Source organism: Lonchura striata, chromosome 23 (genome assembly GCF_046129695.1).
Source record: "Lonchura striata isolate bLonStr1 chromosome 23, bLonStr1.mat, whole genome shotgun sequence".
Lineage (NCBI taxonomy): Eukaryota > Metazoa > Chordata > Aves > Passeriformes > Estrildidae > Lonchura > Lonchura striata.
Genome location: NC_134625.1, coordinates 10,316,802 through 10,337,939, shown reverse-complemented (window position 1 = coordinate 10,337,939; position 21,138 = coordinate 10,316,802). Strand labels below are relative to the sequence as shown.

Sequence of the window (21,138 nt, the reverse complement as noted above, 5' to 3'; positions counted from 1 at the left end):
TGTGCCCTGGACACAGCTCCTCTGCAGCAGGGCCCGAGTGCCAAGGGCAGGCTGGTGGCTCCAGCCCAGCACCCCGAGTCCTGCAGGGAATACTGATCTGCCCACTCAGCCTCTGCTCAAAGCCCTCTTAGTGAGGGGCTTGGAGGGTGTTTTTCCTGCAGAGGAGCCTGTAATTACAGCCCAGGCAGGAATTCCCTGACGGCCGAGTGCTGCCAGAGCAGCCACAGAGGAGCAAAGGTGCAGCTGCTTCCAAGGAGCAGGAATGGTCTTCAGATCCTCATGGCAAGTTTAACCTCACTCTCCAGAACCCACCCTTCCCAGTTCAAGCAGGGATAGAATCTTGCTGTTGCTGCTGCTTCCCAAAGTGTCAGAGAGACTGCAAGGCTGCTGGAGCCACAGGACACTGACCAACACTGATGCTGTGTGTGTTTGTGGGAGCTTTAGAAGCGCCTGGGCTTGAGGGTCTGTGCTTGAGAGCAGGAAGAAATGGCTACACTGCCACAGCTGGGGTGAGCTGGCAGCTGAGCTGCTCCTATCCCATGTTTACAGGGCATGGGGAACATCACCAACAAGAATAAATCTGGCCACCAGGCAGCAGCCCTGAAAACAGGGCAGCAAGCTGGGCCCTGGTCTTTACCTGCCTGCAGAAGTAGGTCAAACCTCCCAAGGGAAGCAGCCCATCGGGCTCCTTCCTTATTCAACCCTGTTTATTACAGAGGCTGTGCCTGCAATTTACTTCAGGCCACAAAAGCCAGAAAGAATCTGGGTAATCCTGTGCTATGCAGAGCACGTCAGGAAACCCTTGGTGTGCTGGGTGGGACGGTGTCCTGGGCAGGAAGGTGAGTGCCTGGCACGCACGGGCAGAGCAGGGAGCCTTACCTCTGCTGGGCACCTTATTCCTGAATCCGGGCGCGGGCTGGTGCCTGTACTGGTGCGTCCCCAGCTCCTGCGCGGGATTAGCAGTTCCTAGCAAAGGTTCGGGGTCCCCGTGCCCTCCTGCGTTTACCAGCAGAGGGGTCTCGTGGCAACCTTTGGTCAATGTGTTTGAACTCTTACTGTCGGGAAAGCTGTCCCTGCTCCCCTCGCAGGCGCAGTCCTCCTCCATGCTCTCCGAGTGGAACAGGGCTGGCTGGTGGCCGTACCCCTGCGGCGGCACGGAGGCAGGCACCTGCTGCATACATTCTTGCGCCCTGATTTTTAAGAGATGTTGGGGGCTGTTCTGGGGGTGGTAGGTGTCGGCACTCTGATAAGGCAAAGACAACGACTGGCGCTCCGAGAGGTTCTGTCCCATGCTGGTGCCCATATTCCCAGCATCCCCTTGACTCATATGCCTGAACAACTCTTGGAATTCTTGCTGCTGCTGCTGCTGCTGCCGCCGTTTGATGAGCTGTGCAAATTCTGCCTGGGGCAGCCGCATGTCCGTGTGCCCCGTGAGCGAGTGCCGGGGGGAAAGCAGTCCCTGGAGGATGTGCGGTACCTGCTGGTGTCGGCTGTAGTCGGGCGGGGTCGGGGACAACAGTGCCTGCTGTAGTGCCGATGCCGTGTAGTGCTGCTGCTGCTGATGTGCGTTTGGGGGGAAACTGGGGTACTGCTCGAGCTGTGGGACCTTCAGAGCTTGCTGGGCCGCAGAGAACCCGACCCCTCCCGGCGGGCTGTAGTTGCTGGGGGAAACGCGGGGCTGCTCCGGGAACAGGTGGGGGTGTAAGTGCACCTGGTCGTAGTTGGCGGGGGGATACCTGTTCACGTTCAGACTGCAAGGACAAGGAGAAGCACAAGTGACCGCGCTGCTCAGAGGGAGCCAGAGCTGCTCCTGCACACAAGGGGCTTCCCCAGGCACGTGGGCCAGCAGCCCTGGCGTGGCTCAGCGAGCCCTTCCCGGCGAGGGAGCACAGGGCAGGCTGGCACGGGCAGCCGGTCTCCTGCTGCCCGCGGCTGCCCGGAGCCGCAGGGGCAGGGAGGGCTCTCACCTGTGCGACTCGGCGCTGTCGGCGCTCAGCTGCTTGGACAGCTGCCGGTGGCCGTAGCTGAGGGAGGCCATCAGGTTGGCGCGGTGCTGCATCTGGATCTGGCTGGCGCTGGGGCTCAGGGACATGCCCCGCGCGTGGGACGCCAGGCCCTGCCCGCCCACGGAGGCGCCGGGCAGGAGGCCGCTGCCCACCATGTCCCCGGGCTCCTGCACTTGGATGGTGACCTGCTGCTGCTGCGACTGCTGCTGCTGCAGGGCCAGGCACGTCAGCCCCATGGCTGGCGGAGGGGAACAGTTACCCGACTGCGGGAAGATGCTGCTGTGGGAGGCCATCCCCTGGAACTGGGACTGGGAGGCAGCACCTACAGGAACAAAGACACTCAGCACCGCTGCCAGCCCAGGGCGAGCCTTGGGAGCAACGTTCCCCAAAGTGCCAGACAGGGCTTGGGTTAAGCTGCTCTAGTGAAAGGTGTCCCTGCCCGTAGCAGGGGGCTGCAGAGGGATCATCTTTAAGGTCCCTTCCAACCCAAACCAGGCTATGATGCTGTGATTTATTCCGTGACTCTGGGCCAGTCTGGGAGCCTGGTACATGTCCATATGGGTGCTCTGTCATGCTGTGCCAGCGTGCAAAGGTCACAGCCAGAGCCCCTTGCACCAAAACAGAAACTCTGCGGAGCTGACAGTGATTTGCATAAACCTGAGAATATCAGCCCTTCCTCCCCACCCCCGGGAGCGATAAGTAAGGATCTTGTGACAAGGAACCCGACAGCACATTCCAGCTGGCAGCTTCTCCTGAGCTCTTGGTAACACCAGCTCTTGCTGCCAGATGGAGAATCTTTGACATCATCAGCAAACTGTGCAGGGCCTGGGCTGGGGTGGGAACGGAGCCCTGGCAACCCCAGGCTGCTCCTGCAGGGTTTGATGGGATCACAGGGCCCTGCCCAGCTCCCAGAAGTGCTTACCGTGGGGCTGGAGCACGCTGCTGCTGACGGGGGGCGGGCTGCTGTTGGGCTGCCTGAAGAGATGATTGCTGGGGTGGTTTGGGGGTGGGCTGGACGGCTGGATCCGTAACCTGTGCGGGGAACAAGCACCTCCTCACCATGCCTGCTCCTTGTCAAGATGCCGCCTCAACCGTGAGAACTGATGCCAAACACTGCCTGTCTTGTTCAAAATAAACACTGTAAAGCCCTTGCTAGGGATCCCAAGGTCTCTGCAGCTTGACTTCTCTTCTGAGAAACACCTCACTTGCATGACCTGGTGGCTACCACAGAAACCTGGGGACAAGGACACTGCAGGCTCACCTCCTGACTCACTGCACCTGGTGAGACACCCTGCTCTCATCATTTCCCATAACTCAGCCTCCCTCACCCACAAGTCAGGGTGCTGAGGGCAAGGAGGCTGAGCTCACCAAGGGCCTGGCAAGGTGTGAGACACCCAAGGAAGCATGAGAGAGCCTGGCTGCTGAAGTGGCAGCTTCAAGCCACTCAAAAGGCAGGACTGTCAATCCTCTGCTCAAAGCAGGTCTGTGCTTCTGAATCAGATTTCTCTGATTCTAAAGTCTTTCTGAGAGAATCCAGCTCAAAGGACCAGGCACGTTCACCTGGGAACTGGCAGTGTCATTCTGACTCCATAAACTTCCAACTCAGCCTGGCCTCTCCTGAGTGTGTCTGCTCATGCCTGGGCTTCAGGAAGAGCAAAACCCAGAGCTGTCCTAAAGCCATTTCTTTACCTCTGGAGCTGGTGAGTGAGCAGAGCTGGCTGGTTTTCACATGGAGCTTGCAAGGGTGGAGATGGCTGGGGAGGCCGGATACAGTCCTGAACCAGGCACCACAAGAAAACAAGAAGTGTTTGCAGTCAATGTCTCAGTCAGTAAATTTAGAAACAGTGCTGGGTGAAGCAGGACATATCCAGATTCACTGAGTGTCAGTCCCTGACTGCAGCCCTGGCTGCCACAGCTACCACAGCAGCTGTGCAAACATCTCTGCTGAAATCCTTCAGCCTTCCCGCTACAGCAAGCCCAGAACTCCCCTCCCTCGATCCCCCCGGGACCTGCTCACGAGTTGTGTCTGCAGCAACACAGGAAAACAGAGCTAAGCCTTCAGCAGCTCTGGCTCAGGCTGCACTACCTGAATCTGCTGATGAAGAATCTGGTGGTGCTGCTCCTGCTGGTACAACATGTGCTGCTGCTGCGTCTTCTCCAGCGTCCTCTCGTCCATGTGCCCACCGTACATCTTCTGGAGCTGCTCACACTCCTGCAAGGAATCCAGCACGGCCCATCAGTGACCTTCTGGTGCACAGCGCCCTGCTGCGTGCGGAATGGCACGCTCTGCAGCCCACCCCTCAGAGAAAAGCTGGCAGAGAAAGCCTAATCCATCCCCTCTGACAGAATCAGGTGTGCAGCAACACAGCAAAAAGCCAGGGAAGCAAGGGGTGCACGTGGCACCCAGCTGGCACCACTGTGTTCCCCTAGTGCAGGCAGCAAGCTCTGGAAACGACACTTCAAGGTGAGGAGAGCATCTCCTTTGTGCCCTGCTGCAAGGGGAAAGGCCTGTCCTGGGGCCAAATCCTGCTGCAGCCATTGGCAAGCTGTGCCTGGCTGCGCAGGGAATGCCCCACAATACACTCCAGGCCCTGGTTGTAGGAGCTGCCCTTTCCAGGGACACCCTGGGACAGCCCCAGACTGCTGCCAAGGGAAATGTGGCAGAGCAGGAGCTGCAGTCTGACAGTGCTGGTGGGCCCTGCAGGAACAGGCAGGACACCCGTGGCTGGGCACAGCATGATGGCTCTGCCCAGAAAAGAGGGGGCAGGAATCCCCCCGGGTGCCCAGCTGCAGGTGAACAGCTCACACATCCAGAGGACACTCGGGGTTTGCTGCAGTCACACAGGGCAGAACAAACCCTGCCAAGTCCCCACTGTGTCCCTCAGCCTTCCGTGTAAAGATTCCTCTTTTGCTCCCTGAAGCAGCAAGACCGAGGCAGGAAGAACTCCTTGTGGAGGCCGTTGTGAGGACCCCCAGCCCCTCTCACCTGCTGAAGCTGTTTGATGCTGCTGTTATTGCCCATCTTCTCCAGGTGGGCTTTGAAAGCCTGGATGCTGGCAGCCCCGTCGGAGAAGCGCCGGACCGGGGAGAAGCGCTCGGTGGGGAGGTGCAGAGTGTTGGAGTCCTTGTAGATGGAACTGAACACGGGGGGAAGGGGGTTACTGACGTGACACCAGCCAAAACACAAACTCCAGTACAGACTGCAGCTCCAGCAGCCTCTCAGCTGCCTGGGCAATCAGAATGGGCACATCTGAACCCAGCTGTGCCCAGGGCACCTCAAGCACTTCCCCTTCTCAATGAGGTTTCTCTGCCATCAGAGGGAGCCAGATTTTTCTCAGGAGCTGTTTTCTCCCGAAGCTGGGGCTCACTGAGCTCCTGCCCTGCCATTAGGTGCCACCTGTTATCAGGAGCAGAGATAACCTGGCAGACACTCGTCACAATGTGCCTCACAACAAACAGCTGGGGCTCTCTGCCTGCCCTCATTGTTTCTGGGCAAATGCTATCTCTGGAACCTGATTTCTGTGCAAATCATAGAAACACAGAATGGTTTGGGCTGGGAGGGACACCTTCCACTAGCCCAGGTTGCTCCAAGCCCTGTCCAACCTGGCCTTGGACACCCCCAGGGATGGGGCAGCCACAGCTTCTCTGGGCATCCTGTGCCAGGGCCTCCCCACCCTCACAGGGAGGATTTTCTCCCACCACTAAAGGATTGCTTTTGTAAAGTTCTGCAGATGGCATCTCCAGAACCCAGCAAGCAGCATTTAATGCCCAGGCTCCAGCAGCAGCTCTGTGTGTGAGAAGGTCATGGAGACGTGGTCTTTACAGCACCTCTGACACCAAACCCAGCCAGAGCCCATCTGGCTGCAGCTGGAGTGGTCCTGAGCTCCAGAGCTCACCCTGAGGCTCCCCTTGTCACAGGTGACTGATGCTGGACCACTTCCAGCAGGCTGGGCTCCATTTTGTCCCTGTCTCTGCCTTAGGAGGCCACAGTTCAGCTTCCTTCCAGGGAAAGAGCCATGCTCCTGCCTTTTGAAGCCATCCCATCCATTATCCTGATCCATTTGTTCTCCTGTTGCATTGATGAAAAGCAGAAGCTACAGATAAAATCATGCTGAGTTTTTGAAACCCGTGTGGGCAAGGCAGAACAGCTGCACTTCCCTGTACAGCTGTACTTCAATTCTGCTTTCAGATATTTAATGTGACAAATAAGAAGACACATAAGATGGCTTAAAATAGGCTAAGGGCTAAAATAAAATCCACCTGCCATTCAATAATGTGGTTTATTTACACACTGACTGCCAATTTCTGTGCCAGGTGTGCAATGAACTCACTGTGGAACACTGTGTTTAGACCATGGTCAGATGAAATTTCTGTGATTTCACAGGAAAAACACAGAACAGGCTCACAGCACATTACAACACCAAGACTGGAACGAGCAGATACCACCCTGCTCGTGATGCAACAGCTTCAGGACTCCAGAGCCAAGAGCCAGAGGTGACACCAATGTTATTTACAGGGTAAGTGTGCTTAAAGTCTTGTTAAAATTCCGTTCCTGCTGTGTGCGAGGGACTTGCTTACCTTTAGGATTTGCAGCAATGCTGAAAGCAGGACACAGCACATTCTGCTTCTTTTGCAAGCTGCATTCTCCTTCCTATCAAGCTGTGGCCCTAGAAATGTTTCCCCTCCTGCTCTTCCCATCCCCCAGGCACCTCTGAGGGAGTAACTTGAGGGCAGAGAGGTGCTTATCTTGGTTTTCCAGAGCTCCAGCGTGGCACTAGCAGTGTCTCAGTCTGCTCAGAGTTCACCTGTCCCTGCTGATTACATCAGTGCTCAGCTCAGCAGGTCTCTGGCTCCAATAAAAAGGGCTTTGTCCAGCCTGCCAGTGTGAGCTGCCCGAGGGGCTGAACAGCAGCACCAGCCTGGCCTGGCAGCCACTGCCTTCCCAAGAGGCAGCAAGCTCCAGTGTGCAGCTGGTTTGCTCCTAGCACTGAGGTGTCAGGGCACTTTCAAGCATTTTTAGGAGGGTTTTTATTTTTTGTTAAGAGGAATTTAAGCTCCCTCTGTGGCATTAGCATCTCCAGTTGGCTGCTGTGACAAGGACTCTGTCACATTAACACCTCTCCATCAGGACTGTCCCTCCCACACATCCTGGGTATATTTAGATCCAATCCAAAAGTTCCCTTTTTCCCAGACACTGTGATTTTTTTTTCCTTCCCCACCCAGATTCCTTTTCTCACATCATTCCCATTAAGGGTTCAGGTGAGAAATGAAATTACTCTCGAGGAGCTTTGCACAGAAGACTTTGCAGTCAGAACACACAACTCTGGTGCAGAACAGTGAGGATTTTAAGCTCTGCTGTGGAAGAATCTTGGTGCAATCTTTTTCCTGCATCTGCCTCCAAAAATGTTCTGTAGCAAATCTGCTACCTTGATGCCTACCATTACGCAGGGAAAAGCTTTCCTCTAAAAAAAAAAAATGGCTTATTCCCCTTATTTCTGTGATGGCAGCCATTCCAGCAAATCATGTCCAGCCACAGAAGTGGGACTGGAGGGAAGAGGCAGCTGATTCCTGCTGGTCTGCAGGCAGGGGGTCAGACACCCTCTGCTCTGTGGGTCTGCTCTTCGTCCCTGCTCCTCCTCCTCACCCCTCCCTGCCAGCGGGATGTCCTCGGTGCTCCATTCCAGGCCACCCGGGCAGGACTGGTGGCGCACGCTGCCCGGCCGGTGCCGTTACTCACCGGTGCTGGTCGGGTCCCAGGTGTGGAGCCCAAGCCCGGGCTCGGAAGGGCTGCTGTCCTAGCTGCCTCTGCAAGTCTGGAGGGATTTCAGCTGTAGGGTTGGTCATGGCCAGAGTGTGCCTTTTTGACCTATTTGCCAAGTATCTGCAACAAGCAGGAGCACATTTTATAAGAGACTGATGGGAGTCCTCCGAAAACAGGGAGTGTTAGATAACCCAGAGAGAACGGGAAGGAAGAAGCTGGTGCAGCGCTCAGGACGCCACGGACACGCTGCCCATGCCCGTCACAGCACTGCCTCCCCAGTGCTCTGGGCACAAGAGCTGGTGCTCCACTGCCAGCCTGGAAGGAAAGAGGAGCCGTTTGCTCTTCCCAGCAGGAAAGGCACGTTTCACCTCAAGGGGAATGCTGGTATGTCCCTTTGGGAATACCCACCTGCCCTCAGTGTGCATTCACTGCTCCAGAGCAGGTCTGCCCCTCTGTCCCAGCCTGGGGAGCCAGGGCAGAGACAAGCCAGAGGGAGCTGGGCATGGAGCTGGACACGGAGATGGGCAGAGCTGGACACGGAGCTGGGCACGGGGCTGGGCATGGAGCTGGGCAAAGAACTGGGCTCAGCTGGGCACAGAGCTGGGCTCAGAGCTGGGCACGGGGCAGAGCTGCTGCTCCTGCCCGGGAGGCTTTGCTCCCCAGAGCAAGCCTGGCACACCCCGGCTCCGGCCACCAGCTGCAGGCTGGGGAAGGCTGCAGCCACCGCAGGCTGCCCGAGGAGCAGGAGGAAGGGCTGGGCTGAGGCTGGGCTGTGCCAGCCCGGTCCAAGTGCGCCATCTAGTCCCTGCGGAAAGCCGGGAATGGCCCGGGATGCGCAGGGAACGGGAACCGAGCAGCGAGAGGGTTCCTCCCTCTGGAGACACCAGCACCAGGGCTGGGCTTGCCTCACACCTGAGCTGGGAGACAACAGCTCAAACAAAAGCCCGCTCTGCGCTGGAAAAGAGCTGCAGGTCTCCTGCAAAACCCCAGAGAGTGGGGAGGGAGAACTCGGAGCCTCTGCTCCAGCAAGGATGTGAGGAAGGGCCGGGCAGTGCTGAGAGCTGCTGCCTGCCTGCTGCTCCCGGCACAGCCGAGCCCAGGGCAGTGGGGCTGGCAGAAAGGGGCTGAAGCCCGTGCCCAGGGCTGGCACCGCACCCAGGCCGTGCCTGCTCAAGGCTGCTGGATGAACTCAACCCTTTCTGCCCTGTGAACCAGCAGCTCTGGCAGCCAGGCCAAGCACCACTCGGCCAGTGACACCTGCAAACCCTCACCTCTGCTCTGCTCCTCTGCAACTGCCCTGGGAAGCAGAAAGAGCAGCAAGCGATCCAGACTTGCCCAAACCCAGCCTCTCTTTGCTGCTGAAGCCACTTAAGCAGAAGAAGCAGGTTAACAGTGCCGTGGTGCCCCGCCAAAGCCCGTGCCATTAGCTGTTTAAGAATCATTTGATGTAGACAGGGAAAGGCTCCCAAAGAGCTTTACTGTTGTGGTTTGCTAAGATCATTTTATTTCAGCCCTCCAGGGAACAATCCAATCATGAGCTCTAACAGCGTTTCGGGTGGAAGAAAGTTTCCCAAAGCTCAAAGGAGATGTGACTGCTCCCTGGAACAGAGAGAAGACTGTGCTCTGCTTTCAAGGTCAGATTAAGGAGGGCAAAAGCTGCTCACTGGTGGCTGCAAACAGAGTATTTGGGGCAGTGTTCTGAGAAGCTAAATATTTGCATCTGTCCCTGATGTTAATGCTATTTACCCTTCTCCTCTGATGACTACTGACATGTCGCAACACAAGGGGGTGGAGAACACTAACACACAACCTGGATGGTGCCTGTTCAAGGCCATCTGGTGGAAGAAGAACATGTGCTGTGAAAGAACTAAGGGCAGCACTGTCGAGAGCAGTGAAGTGACCTCTGAGTCCAAGGGGACTTAGTTTTCAGTGGGATCTGAACATTTCAGTGCCTTGCAAAACACTGCACAGGGGTTTCAAAATGTTTCCAGCTGAGCTAATGCTTTAAAGGCTCAACTGAATCCTTCAGGTTTAGGATTGTGAAAATCTGCCCAGGTGAGATGTGCAGGCACCCCCTTGCCAAGAATAAGATTTATCGTGTTTGCACAGCCAAGAAGACCACCTGCTGTTTGAGGTGCTGTCAGAGGACATTACTATATTAGAACTGGCTGTGGAAGCTATTACTGAGGCTACAAGTGGACTTTCCAGGCTGAGGTATGCAAAAGGAGTCTCAGTGCACAGCCTGTCACTGCTCACACCCACTGTTCCTTGGGAGCACTGAGAGGAGCACAGCTGGCCAAGGCTCTGGAGCATGATCTGCACCCTCCCCAGCGTCACCCTGCCTGCAACAACCCCCAGTCTGAACCCCTGTGAGCCCCTGAGGAGCCACTCCCTTACCCAGGTGATGACCTGTACAAAGGGGGATCCAGAAAGCTCTTCCAGTTTGAGGTAAGAAGCAGGAGCACCCACCACACGTAGTGCCCAGCTGGTTAGCAGAGAAGAAACTATGCAAAAGCTCCTACGAAAATGTTAGCAAGGCCATGGTTAGTGTGTTCATGGACTGAGAAAGTACAAGCACATTCTACCCACTTCCTACAATTTGTTTAGAGCAGACACAGAGAACAGAAGTTCCCAGCCTGAGAGCTAATAATGCTTCCTTTATTGAGCAGACTATTTTAAGGCCTGATGCTAAAATTAGCAGCTAGAGGTACCCGTAATTCCAGCAAGCTCACTTTGTTTGAGGCATCAGAGTTGGATGTTTACTGCATGTCTTGATACAAAAGCTGCTGCACTGGCACCCAAGGCCACGGAGGAGACTCCCCCACCTCCAGCACCCAGCAGGGAGGGGAACCCCTCGGCACTCACTTGGCAGGTTAGTGTGGATCGCATGCTGGTGCACACTAAGCAAAGGAATTTAGCAGTTCCAAGAGTTTCTGGAGAACCTACTGCTCAACCAGCTACCCATTTCAGAGGAATCCAGCTTTGCAAGCACCCAGCAGTGCCAGAGGAGTAACTGCCTGCAGTAACCAACACCCAGAGGAACAGGAGAAGTGTTGAGCCTTCGCTGTAAAATCAACAGTGGTGCCCTGATGAGGCTGCTGTGTTTGAATCAGCTCTGGAACAGCCCAAGGTGAGCCTTGTGGAGGTAGGAAGGGCAAATGTTAACAGTGGGAATTACCTCTGCACAGCTTCCTGGTCTGGCTCCCCATCGGAGCTCTCCTCGTCCACAGGGGTGACAGCTGGGACAGCCTGTGGAGAGAGAGGCCACAGCTCAGGAGGACACCCAGCACAGGGGACACCTGATCTTCCCAAGCAAACTTCCACAGGGGTGTGTGTTGGCTCCTCTGCAGCACCACGGAAACCTGGCCAAGAACCCCTTCCAACATTCCTTCCCCAGTCCAACTGCCCGGGCAGGGCCGCTGCGACTCGGAGAATTCATTGATACAGATGGAAGCGAGAGCACGCCCGAACGCCTGAGATGGACACTTGGGTTTTCTCCATGGGATCAGCAAAGGACAGAAGCAACCATTAAAAAGTGCACAAACACCATCAGCTCCAGAGAGGAACACACAACCCCACGTGCCACCTCGGGGAGAGCACAGCAAGCCCTGCACGGGGGAGCAGGGGACCTCTGGCAGCGAGCGGGCGCAGCCCGGCAGCGCCGGGCCCGCTGTGACCCGGGCACAGCCACCTCTGCCCGCGGGAGGGATGTTCTGAAGCTCTCTGCCTTCCCTGTGCTACTCACTGGCGTCATGGTGACGAGCGGCGAGGGGCCCCGGGGCCGCTTGAGCAGCTGCTGCGCGTGCAGCTGGATGTTGGCCCCGCCGTCGGACGCGCGCCGGCCCAGCGGGCCCATCCCGTTCAGCAGCTGCAGCGTGGGGGGCTGCAGCAGGGACTGCTCCTGCAACACACACACACAGCACGTTACCCACCCCAGGGCATGCAGCAGGAGAAGAGCAGCCCTCTGGGCCTCAGGCATGGCACCAGCATCCCGAAGGGATGTGGGGCAGGGTTTAACTCTGCAGCTCCCTGTCCCTGCACGCTGCTTTAGCTGCTAGGCAGGCTGCAACCTGCAGCTCAAAGTCCTATTTCTCCCCAGCCCATTTATTCATTTCGTATTGCACTGCTCTTTCATTCTTCGGCTTTTTCACAGAGTCGCAGAATGGTTTAGGTTGGAAAGGACCTTAAAGATCATTTCATTCCAACACCCTGCCATGGGAAGGACACCTTCCACTGTCCCAGGTTGCTCAGAGCTCCATCCTGCCTGGCATGGACACTTCCAGGGATGGGATATCCGCAGCTTTTCAGGGCAACCTGTTCCAGTGCTTCACCACTCTCAAGTAAAGAATATTTTCCTAATATTTGATCCAAACCTACTTTTGAGAACCAACTGGAATCATACATAAAGAGAGTAATTCTTGAGGCAGTCCAAGCAGTGACAAACAGAGGGAGCACAAGCAGCCCTCCCACCGGGCAGGCCACAGAGCACAGCAGGGACCGTGGGCAGTACCTTGTACTCCAGCTGCCCCGTGGGCTGCAGGTTCTGCCTGGGCAGCACACTGTGCATGAAGTTCACATTCGGGGTCACCTGCAGGAACGGAGCCTGAGGAGTGACACGGGGGAAGCCAGGCAGGAGCTTCTGCAGGTCTTCCATGACTTCCGTCCTGTACAATCACATTGGGAGAGGGGAATTGGCCATGATGTGAGGAAACCCCTCACAGACCCAGCACACCCAGCTTCCCTTCACAAAAAGCTTCTTACTGCTCTGGTAAATGCTCACACAGAGCACCCAAGTCACCCTTTGGTGTTATTTGTTCCTTTTTCCCCCTCCATATTGAGATTTGGCAGAATTAGCTCTTGGGCATTAACCTTGATGGCATTTATCACAAAAACTTCACCTTGGACATGACAGCAGTGCAGCTCAGGTGAGGCACTTGCCTTGACCAAGAGCACAGCTCACCCAGAGCTGATCAGGAAGAGCAGGAGGAAGGTACCTCACCCCCATCTAAAATGTTGACCAAGCTGTGCAGGGGGACTGGCACCTTAAAAGAACACCCAGAAGGACCAAAGTCACCTCCTGGGAGTGAACGTCCAGGTTGGACCACAGAACTCACCGTGGGTCAGCTACTCCCACTGTGTGCCTCCTCATAGAGAGGTAGCGGACCAGAGCCTCGGGTGATGGTTCCTCCCCTTCATCACTATCCAAGTTCATTGTTCCATCAGTCTGGGCAGGACAAACATTGGAGATGTTGAAATGTAACATGAGGATCAAAGGAAAAAGATGTGAGCCAGAAAAAGAGCTTGCAGGGGTCATGGGGATGTACCTCACCTCCACAATTTGGTTCTCAGGGTTGATGAGCTGGACTTGGGGCACATTGATGTTCATGGTGTTGCCTGTCTGTTCTGTCTGCTGAGTGGAGAGAGAAGGATCAGAAGACACAAACACAGCATTGTTTTACAAATACTGCTGGATTAACACCAGCCCTAAGCACCTGGAACAGAAAGGTGACCCTGGAGCCAGTGAAGAGCAGTTTATTCTCAAGAGGTTGCCTCGTTTACCCCCCCTTCCTTCTGTTCAGGCAGGGTCAGCATCTCTTCTGCTTCCCTTATGACCTGGTCTCTCCCAAAGCAAGAGCTCATTGCTGCATCAGCAGCACAAAGTGGGGAGGAAGCATCACACAGCAGCCCTGGGCTGGGAACTCCAGCTCCCAATAACTCCCTCAGTTCCTTCCCCCATGCCACTAAGCAAGCAGAAGACTCTCTGAAGGATGTTTAACCAATGCACAAAGTGTTGCTAACCTCAGGATTAGGGCACCCTAAACACACACCAAATTCTCAGCTGAGGAACATTTTGACACTCCAGCCAGGGTGTGCACACCCACGAGCGAGTCTGAGTTTGGCAGGGAAGGGACTGGCTGGCCTTGCAGGGCTGGAAGAACACTGGCAAAGGGGGTGCACCTGGATGTTGGCCGAGGTGGGGAAGGTGACGGTGCGGGGGATGCTGGGCGCGGGCGCGATGCGCAGGTTCTTGTGCCTCTTGAGGCGGTCGCAGAGCAGGCTGTAGATCGCGCTGTAGTGATCGTAGGCGTCGGCTCGCAGCGACTGCAAGGCAAAGCAGAGCCGTCACTCCCTCCTGGGCACTGATAAATCCATTTTATACTGTGCTGGGGCTGCTCAGCCGCCACCAAACACAGCCAGAGATGGGCAGGAGCAGCAGGCAGGACACGCCAGGCCTCACCTGCACCGTGCGCTCCTTGTCCAGCCCCATGTCCGCCATGGCCAGCAGCACGTCCTCGTTCAGCGGCTCCAGCTGCCTCTCGGTCTTCAGGTGCTGACACTCTGCTATCAGCTGTGAGGGCACAGGCACACCGTCAGAGCTGACATTCCCAAAGGCACACTGATGAGTCACAGCGCTCCCAAGAGCCCAAGCACCGCGCTCTGGCTGCAGCTGGCGCGAGGTCTGATGGCAACCGATGCAAAATCCACTGCCCCAAGCTCCCAGGACCACGGGGGAAGATACAAAAATGTACACAGATAAGGAGTGATGCAGAAAGCAGGGCCAGGAGACAGAGAAAAGGAAAGGCCATGCCTGGGAATGAGTGTTCCCAAGGAGCAGAAGCAACACTGCAGCACCACGTGCCCAGAGCCCGTTTGAGTCACTGAGCAGACCCTGCTCGCTGCTGCTCACCCTGTCGAACTCTGCATCAGCCTCCCCCAGCTTCATCCACTTGTGCTTGCAGATCTGCTCCATGGAGAGCCTCTTGCTCGGGTCCAGCACCAACATGTGGCGGATCAGGTGTTCACACTCTGCCAGGGAAGAGAGGCTGGGTCACCCGCGGGCAGGGGCACGGCTGCTGCAGCGCTGCCTTTCCAAGCTCCCCTCTGGGAAGTAACTCACAGGAACAGTGCTCCTCCTCTGCACTTCACACCTGCTGGGTCCCCAGCGTGCCTCACTGCTGCAGACATTGGTTCCCTGCACTAGGAAGGAGGGAAACCACCCTGGCTACGCAGAGCCCTGTCACCCTGTCCCTCCCCAGCTTGATGTGAGTGGCTTTGGGAGGTTGACAGCAAAGGACCCACAGAATGTTCTCCACTCCACAGCTGTGCCATGGCATTCCACATGTGCTGTCACCAAGAGGGACTGCTGAGGCTCTCCTGTTTAGGCTGGGATCTAAGCTTGCTTTGAAAGCTCCATGTTTTAGCAGAAATTTCTGCACGGAGAGAACTTCTTCCCCAGATAAGACAGCAAGCAAGGAGATCTTCAGCTGGGAAACACCATGCAAAATTGTTCCTTAACCTGACAGCAGGCAACCAAGTACCTACACGTGACTCTTTGTTAAGCTGATCAATATGGAAATTAATCACACTTTTCACACTCCAGATTTATTATTAAAGTGTTCTTGCAGCAGCAGGACACAAACGCTCATCTCTGACGGGGCTGTTGCTGGAAATTCCTGCCCCATAACGCTGTAAAAAGCTAAAACCGAGGGAGGTGTAGTGCAAACCCGAGTGCCCCTTACCCGTGGACATGAAGAAGGGGATGCGGAATTTGCCGCTGAGCACCCGCGCGCGCAGGTTCTGCAGGGTGCTCCCGTCGAAGGGCAGGGCCCCGCACACCAGCACGTACAGCACCACGCCGAGGCTCTGCACCCAAAACAAACCCAGTCAGCAACGCCAGGCGGGACGGGAATCCAGCTCTGGGCCCTGCACGCTTCTGGCACCTCCCCACAGGGAAAATACAGGATGTAGTAGCCAGAACGCAGCTCTGGAAGCGTTTCTTTGGAAAACTCTTTTTTGCTGTGTCAGGGATTTTCTCCAAGACATGGACTGAGAACTCAGGAAGCAAAGCCAAACAAACAGAGCAAAAATCAGATCAAAGTCAGAGAGAAAGAGGCTCATTACATACCCAAATATCAACCTTTGGCCCATCGTACTCCTTGCCTTCAAAGAGCTCTGGAGCAGCATAGGGAGGACTCCCACACCAGGTTTTAAGGAGCTGGCCAGGGGTGAAGATGTTGCTGAACCCAAAATCTGAAAGAACAAAGAGAAGCGATGAGAGGAGTGTGATTCACTCCAAGTGTACTGAACAAATGGTATTTCAGTAACTTGCTGAGTCTGGTAAGGTCACATACCATCCTGTAATGGGTAACTTGTACACGGACACTGCAAATGGAATCACTGAGGTTAGAAAAGACCTCCAGGTCATCAAGTCCAACCAGTGCCCGATCCTCACCTTGTCACCAGCTCAGAGTACTGAATACCATGTCCATCTTTCCTTGGACACCTCCAGGGGAGGTGACTCCAAGTCTCCCCAGTGCCCTGAGCTCTGGGCAGTGCCAGCAAGGACAGAGTGCAAAGGGAAAAAGAATGGGAATGTTGATTTTTCCAGAAAGCACTACAGGGTCATGGTGGGCAGCTCTACCAACAGTCAAATCCTTCACCAAGAGCAAATAACAAAACCTCAAAGAGAAAGGTCTTCACCTCACAGGCAGCCAACCATTAGCTTATGTGGGCACTAATGGCATTCCCTGTTAATTAATCTGCCTCCCCCTGGCTCACAGCTGGGACCTGCACTGCAAAGGGCAAGGAAACCAGTCTGGATCTAAGAGAAGGGAGCTGGTGCTCATAAAAAGAAAGAAGTTTCCTTCCTTTTTTTCTTCTCAATTGAATTGAAGCAACCACAGTCCCAGAGAGGAGTTCAGAGGTGTCCACATGTTTTTTCTAACACATTCAAGATTACCCAATACTACCAGTTAATTACCAATTCATTACCACTTCCACACCTACTTCTAAGTGAGGATCACCAGTGATGCCAACAGCTCTGTGCCAGAGGCAAGAAAATCCCACCAGCACTCCCCAGAATGCATTAACTGGTGAGTCTGTGCTCCCTCTTGCTGCTCTCCTTACAGGATTTTCCATGACCTAATTTCAGGTGACTCCTCTCCTCTTTTGCACAGCATCTGCAGAACCCAGCAGACCACCTGGCACTGCTCCTGCCAGCTCAGCTCCAGGGGGACACAGCTGAATTCCTTCTCCCTGTCCCTTTGCAGGGAGGAAATTCTCACTGTGGAGATGATTTATGCATGTGGAGAATACTTAACGCAGGCTGTTCTGTGGAAACACCTGGAGTACACACACCAGGCTGCTCCAACCCCACCTCCAAACAGAGCAGAGATGGTAAATGTTCTTTAAAGGCACCGTGGAATCAAAACAAGGCACTTACACGCCCGTTGGGTTTTTACTGTTGGCAGTGAAGCCATCTAAACCTCCAGTCAGCCTTTGGAGGACAATTCCAGGGAAATAGCACACAGCTGCACAATTGTCTTTTCCACCTCTGCAAGCTTTGAGCTGCTGTCTCACGTTCCAAGCAGGATGTGTAACAAGTGCCTGAGTTACGGCCACCGGAGCCAACAATAAACCCTGCAGCACTGGATGTATTTCCCAACACAAAGCATTTGTAGCAGGTTTAGACATAAACTCCTTCTGACGGTGGAATTTTGGCACTTCCCATATATTGAACAAGTTATCCTAGTTTAGTTACTTTTATTTGTCCTTGTAAGTACACAGGTGGGCTTTGAGCACCTGGTGAACCGCCTATATTTTCCAAGGAGTGCACAGCCGGGAGCAGGCCCAGCCCTGCTCAGGTGAGAGGCTCGAGGTGCTCCCCACTCTGCTGCACAGGTCACAGCGAGTGTCAGCAGCAGGGGCAGGGCTGTGCCATTCCAGGGCTGTGCCATTCCATGCCATTCCAGGGCCGTGCCATGCCAGCTGGCAGCACCGCAGCCTCGGAACAGACATGCAACAGCTGCTGCCTGCACCCTCCTCTGCTTCCTGCAGATTGGGCGGCCGGGAAACTTCACCCCTTCCTCATGGTGCTGAAATCCATGCAGGGATTCACAGCCCTTCTGGACAGGGGGAGGAGGTGGGAGAAGGGGAAATGCAGGCTCTGTTCCGAGGGGGCAGCGGGTCGCAGGCTCTGCGCTCGCCCCGCGCTGCCCCGGCTCTCGGGTGGAGCCTCTCTCCATGGGCAGGGATGCTGCTGTGCCCAACCCTGCCGGGCTCTGTGGGGAGCTGGAGCCAGCAGATCCTCTCCAGGACACTGCTCCCAGGCTGGGAACGGCCTCCACGTCCCACCTGCGCTGTGGGGCTGAGCTCAAGGCTGGGGAAAACAGCAGCGCTTTAAAAACCCAAAGAAAGTTCACGGGAGGACTTGAAAACCCTGGAGCAGCTAAGCTCAAAATCTAAACCAAACAAAAACACAAATTACAACTTAAATAAACTTTCTTAAAATCTATGGCCAAGGAGATGCTCTCAAATCCTCAGGGAGCAATCAGGTCACATTCCACAAACAGATGCAGAGGGAAAGAGGCATTTTTGAACAGCAAGGTGAGTCACGATGATGTGATACAGGGAAAATATTTAAAACAAACATCTCTGGTACAAAACAGTGGGTCCAGTCCCTCAAGTTTCCTTAGAGTGGAGCTCAGGGAGTGGCTTCAGTCTCTGCCCTACAGGGATTTCATCCTCAGGAGGGGAAGGAGCAGCTGACTCCTGCAGACGAATGCAGAGCGATGCATAGATCAGATTCCTCTGCGAAACCATACCCGGGAAGGCCGGGGTGTTTAGCAATCATCAACTCCTGGCTGAACTCTCCGGCTGGGAGCACAGGGGATGCAGTGCCAGCAGCTACTGACTCAGACTCTCAGAAGGTACACTGGAGAAAAAGCATCCATGGGAAAAATGAGAGCGAGGGTCACAGCACCGGGATCTGGCTGTTTACGGAAAAACGGCGAGGCAGCAATCAATCACAAAGCAACCCAAACAGTGAGCAGCACTGAGAGCAGCAGCACTGCCCACCCCGGGCTGCAGGCTGACCGCAATGCCAGGCAAGGGATTTAAAACTGCAAATGGATGCCAGGCAGAAAGTGCCAGAAAACCTGCACTGATGAGAGTCTGAAAAGCTTCAAAGTTTGACACAGTTTGGCCCAGTAAGTGAAGCTGCAGCTGGTTCTCCACCAATGTAACTGGTGTGTGCATTTCTATAGCATTGCTCCTGGGAGGTCTGGTGTGAAGCAGATCTGGTGCTATCACTTTTTTTTTGGTTTTTTTTTTCTTCTCTTGAAACAATGGAAGAACTGGTGTCAAGTTGTAGGGAGAAAACTTAATACTTGGAAAATCCTATACCATAAATCAGCTTTTCCAGGCTACTTTTCAAAGCACTACAGAATCTTCCTGCCAAGGCAAACACTGCCACCACCAGGGTGGGGACTATCTCCTGGAGTCATTCTGGGAGCACAGATTTGGAAGGAAAATAGTTTCCAACTCCCTTAGATAAAAAAAGGTTTCCACAATTTCCAGAGCTTCTCAGCCTGCTCATGTGGGCATTTCTGCAGCAAATCCAGCTGAATTCCAGTTTCCACCTGGGTTAGTTTTTAACTTCTCGCTGTTTGCCAGGCAAACACCCTTCCCCTGCACACAGAGTGGATTTTTGCCGTGAACACAAGATGGCCTCAAACCATTAGTGCAGCCTTTGCATGGAACACCAGAAAGTGCTGCTCAGAGACCTCTCCAGCAGCCTCTCCCTGAGCTCCACAGCCCCTCCACAGCTCCGAGGAGCTGCTCTCCTGCTTCACCAGCGATGCCTCTGTCACTTATCTCCTGCTCCCAGAACAGTGAGGGGCAGGTTATCACCCCTGTGCCAAGGAGGACATGGTTCACACTGTTAAGCACCAGAGGGAAGTCCATGAAGTCCATCTCTTCTTCCTATTCCTTCCCCACTCACTCCTCACAGATGGAGTGCGAGGGAAGAGTAAGAAAATTACTGATGATTTTACCACAAACCGAGAGTTGAATTCTAATCTAACACCTCTGGATGGTACACAAGAAAACAGCAACAACGAGCTAGACTGCTTCCTTTCTTCAAGATGCTATCTGCTATCTAGACAGAGGAGTATTTCCCACCTCCCAGAAGTAAAATTGCTCAGACTGAAAAGTTTTGTAGCCCTCAGCACTTAAAATAAAAAAAAACAAGTTACAAACCCTTGCAAAAGACAACAATCTGACCCAGGATGTCTGCTGGGAGACTTCCCAGGGAGCAACCAAGTGTTTCTAAAGGTGCTGTGCTGTGCTCTAGGCTCTGGGAGGATTAAATGCTGAGTACAAGATCTACCACTTCCAAAGCCCGTGAAATGAGATGACCAGAGCAGAATCACAGAATATTCTGAGTTGGAAAGGATCCACGAGGATTGAGCCTAACTCTTAAGTGTTAAGTCTTGTTGGTTCAATTAGTCATAATCCCACCAAGGCAAATAAAGTCAAGCCAGTGGCCCCCAGAGATGAGCCAAGGCTCAGTCTCCTGCTCAGAGGATTACAGACATGCATGGGTTAGGTCAGGACAGAAATGCCCACGGAGGAAGCTCTCTGTAAGGGCAGTTAGTGACAAAAAAATCCACTGCCCTGCAAAACTCTGGGAGCAGGCAGCGAGGGCCTGTGTGCTCAGCTGCTTCAGCTTCTCTCCCTGCAGGGAATAAAGCCCCAGAGCACTGAGGCCACTCTGGCTCTGTCACACCACATCGAGAACGATTCCAGGAGCGCAGTTTCCCCTTCACTGCTCCACCATCCACCTTGTCACCCCTGCTTTGCCATTCCTGCTCTCACCTAGCCTGACCTGCTCTGAAGGAGCCCCGAACCAGCAGCAACTCAGAACAAGGTCAGTTTTGGGGTACTGTCTCACCCACCAGCCAGAGGAGTGAACGCCGCAGTGTCTGCAGCCTGGGAAACCAAACCTGCCTTTTTTTCCTTCTTCTTTTACTTTGCACTACTTGAAGGGAGGTATAAATCTCCTGGCTACAACCTGGCAGTTCCAGCTCTGGGCAGCAGGCCACACAGAAATCCAAAGCTTCCTTTAGCTGCACCGCGTTTCCTTCTCCCTGAATACCTGGAAGCAGCCAGTGCCTACATTTATTAACTCCTGAAAGCAGCTGCCTTCCTCCCACACCGCTCAGCTTAGCTCACCTGCTATTTTGATGTTCAGGTTTGCATCCAGGAGGAGATTTTCTGCCTTCAGATCCCTGTGGACTATGTTACGACAGTGACAGAAGTTGACAGCAGCCACAATTTGCTTGAACTTTCTCCGGGCTTCCTTCTCGGCCATGCGCCCGTGGGCCACGAGGTGATCTGTGAGGTGAAGGAGAACACAGGGTTATGGACACAGGGGCTTCTCGTGCTCCTGGAGAGAGCTGGGGACTGGGAGCAATGTGGGCACAGCGTGGTTTCCAGCTCCAGCAGCCCACATGGGAAAGGCACAGGCAGGGATCGGGCACACCACTGGTTCCTCACCTGGGCTGGCTCTGAGGGAAAGGCTTTGGAGTT

General features: G+C 54.7%; 1 protein-coding gene across 4 annotated transcripts in view; it reads right to left on the bottom strand.

Annotated features, from left to right (window-relative positions):
- The window catches only part of SIK3 (SIK family kinase 3), a 69,604-nt gene that overhangs the window by 5,637 nt on the left and 42,829 nt on the right, over positions 1-21,138 (bottom strand). Inside the window, exons 4-21 of one of the 4 annotated variants that reach the window (XM_021530026.2) lie at positions 20,782-20,943; positions 15,674-15,798; positions 15,288-15,411; positions 14,456-14,574; positions 14,006-14,116; positions 13,726-13,869; positions 13,097-13,177; positions 12,882-12,991; positions 12,278-12,431; positions 11,513-11,668; positions 10,946-11,016; positions 7,744-7,887; positions 4,993-5,143; positions 4,093-4,218; positions 3,696-3,781; positions 2,929-3,038; positions 1,968-2,328; positions 880-1,751 (exon numbers count right to left, since the gene is read on the bottom strand). In XM_021530026.2, coding sequence (XP_021385701.1) covers positions 880-1,751; positions 1,968-2,328; positions 2,929-3,038; positions 3,696-3,781; positions 4,093-4,218; positions 4,993-5,143; positions 7,744-7,887; positions 10,946-11,016; positions 11,513-11,668; positions 12,278-12,431; positions 12,882-12,991; positions 13,097-13,177; positions 13,726-13,869; positions 14,006-14,116; positions 14,456-14,574; positions 15,288-15,411; positions 15,674-15,798; positions 20,782-20,943 — 3,207 coding nt within the window. The remainder of the gene's footprint in view (positions 1-879; positions 1,752-1,967; positions 2,329-2,928; positions 3,039-3,695; positions 3,782-4,092; positions 4,219-4,992; positions 5,144-7,743; positions 7,888-10,945; positions 11,017-11,512; positions 11,669-12,277; positions 12,432-12,881; positions 12,992-13,096; positions 13,178-13,725; positions 13,870-14,005; positions 14,117-14,455; positions 14,575-15,287; positions 15,412-15,673; positions 15,799-20,781; positions 20,944-21,138) is intronic. The other 3 variants (XM_021530027.2, XM_021530028.2, XM_021530025.2) reach the window with 3 other exon arrangements.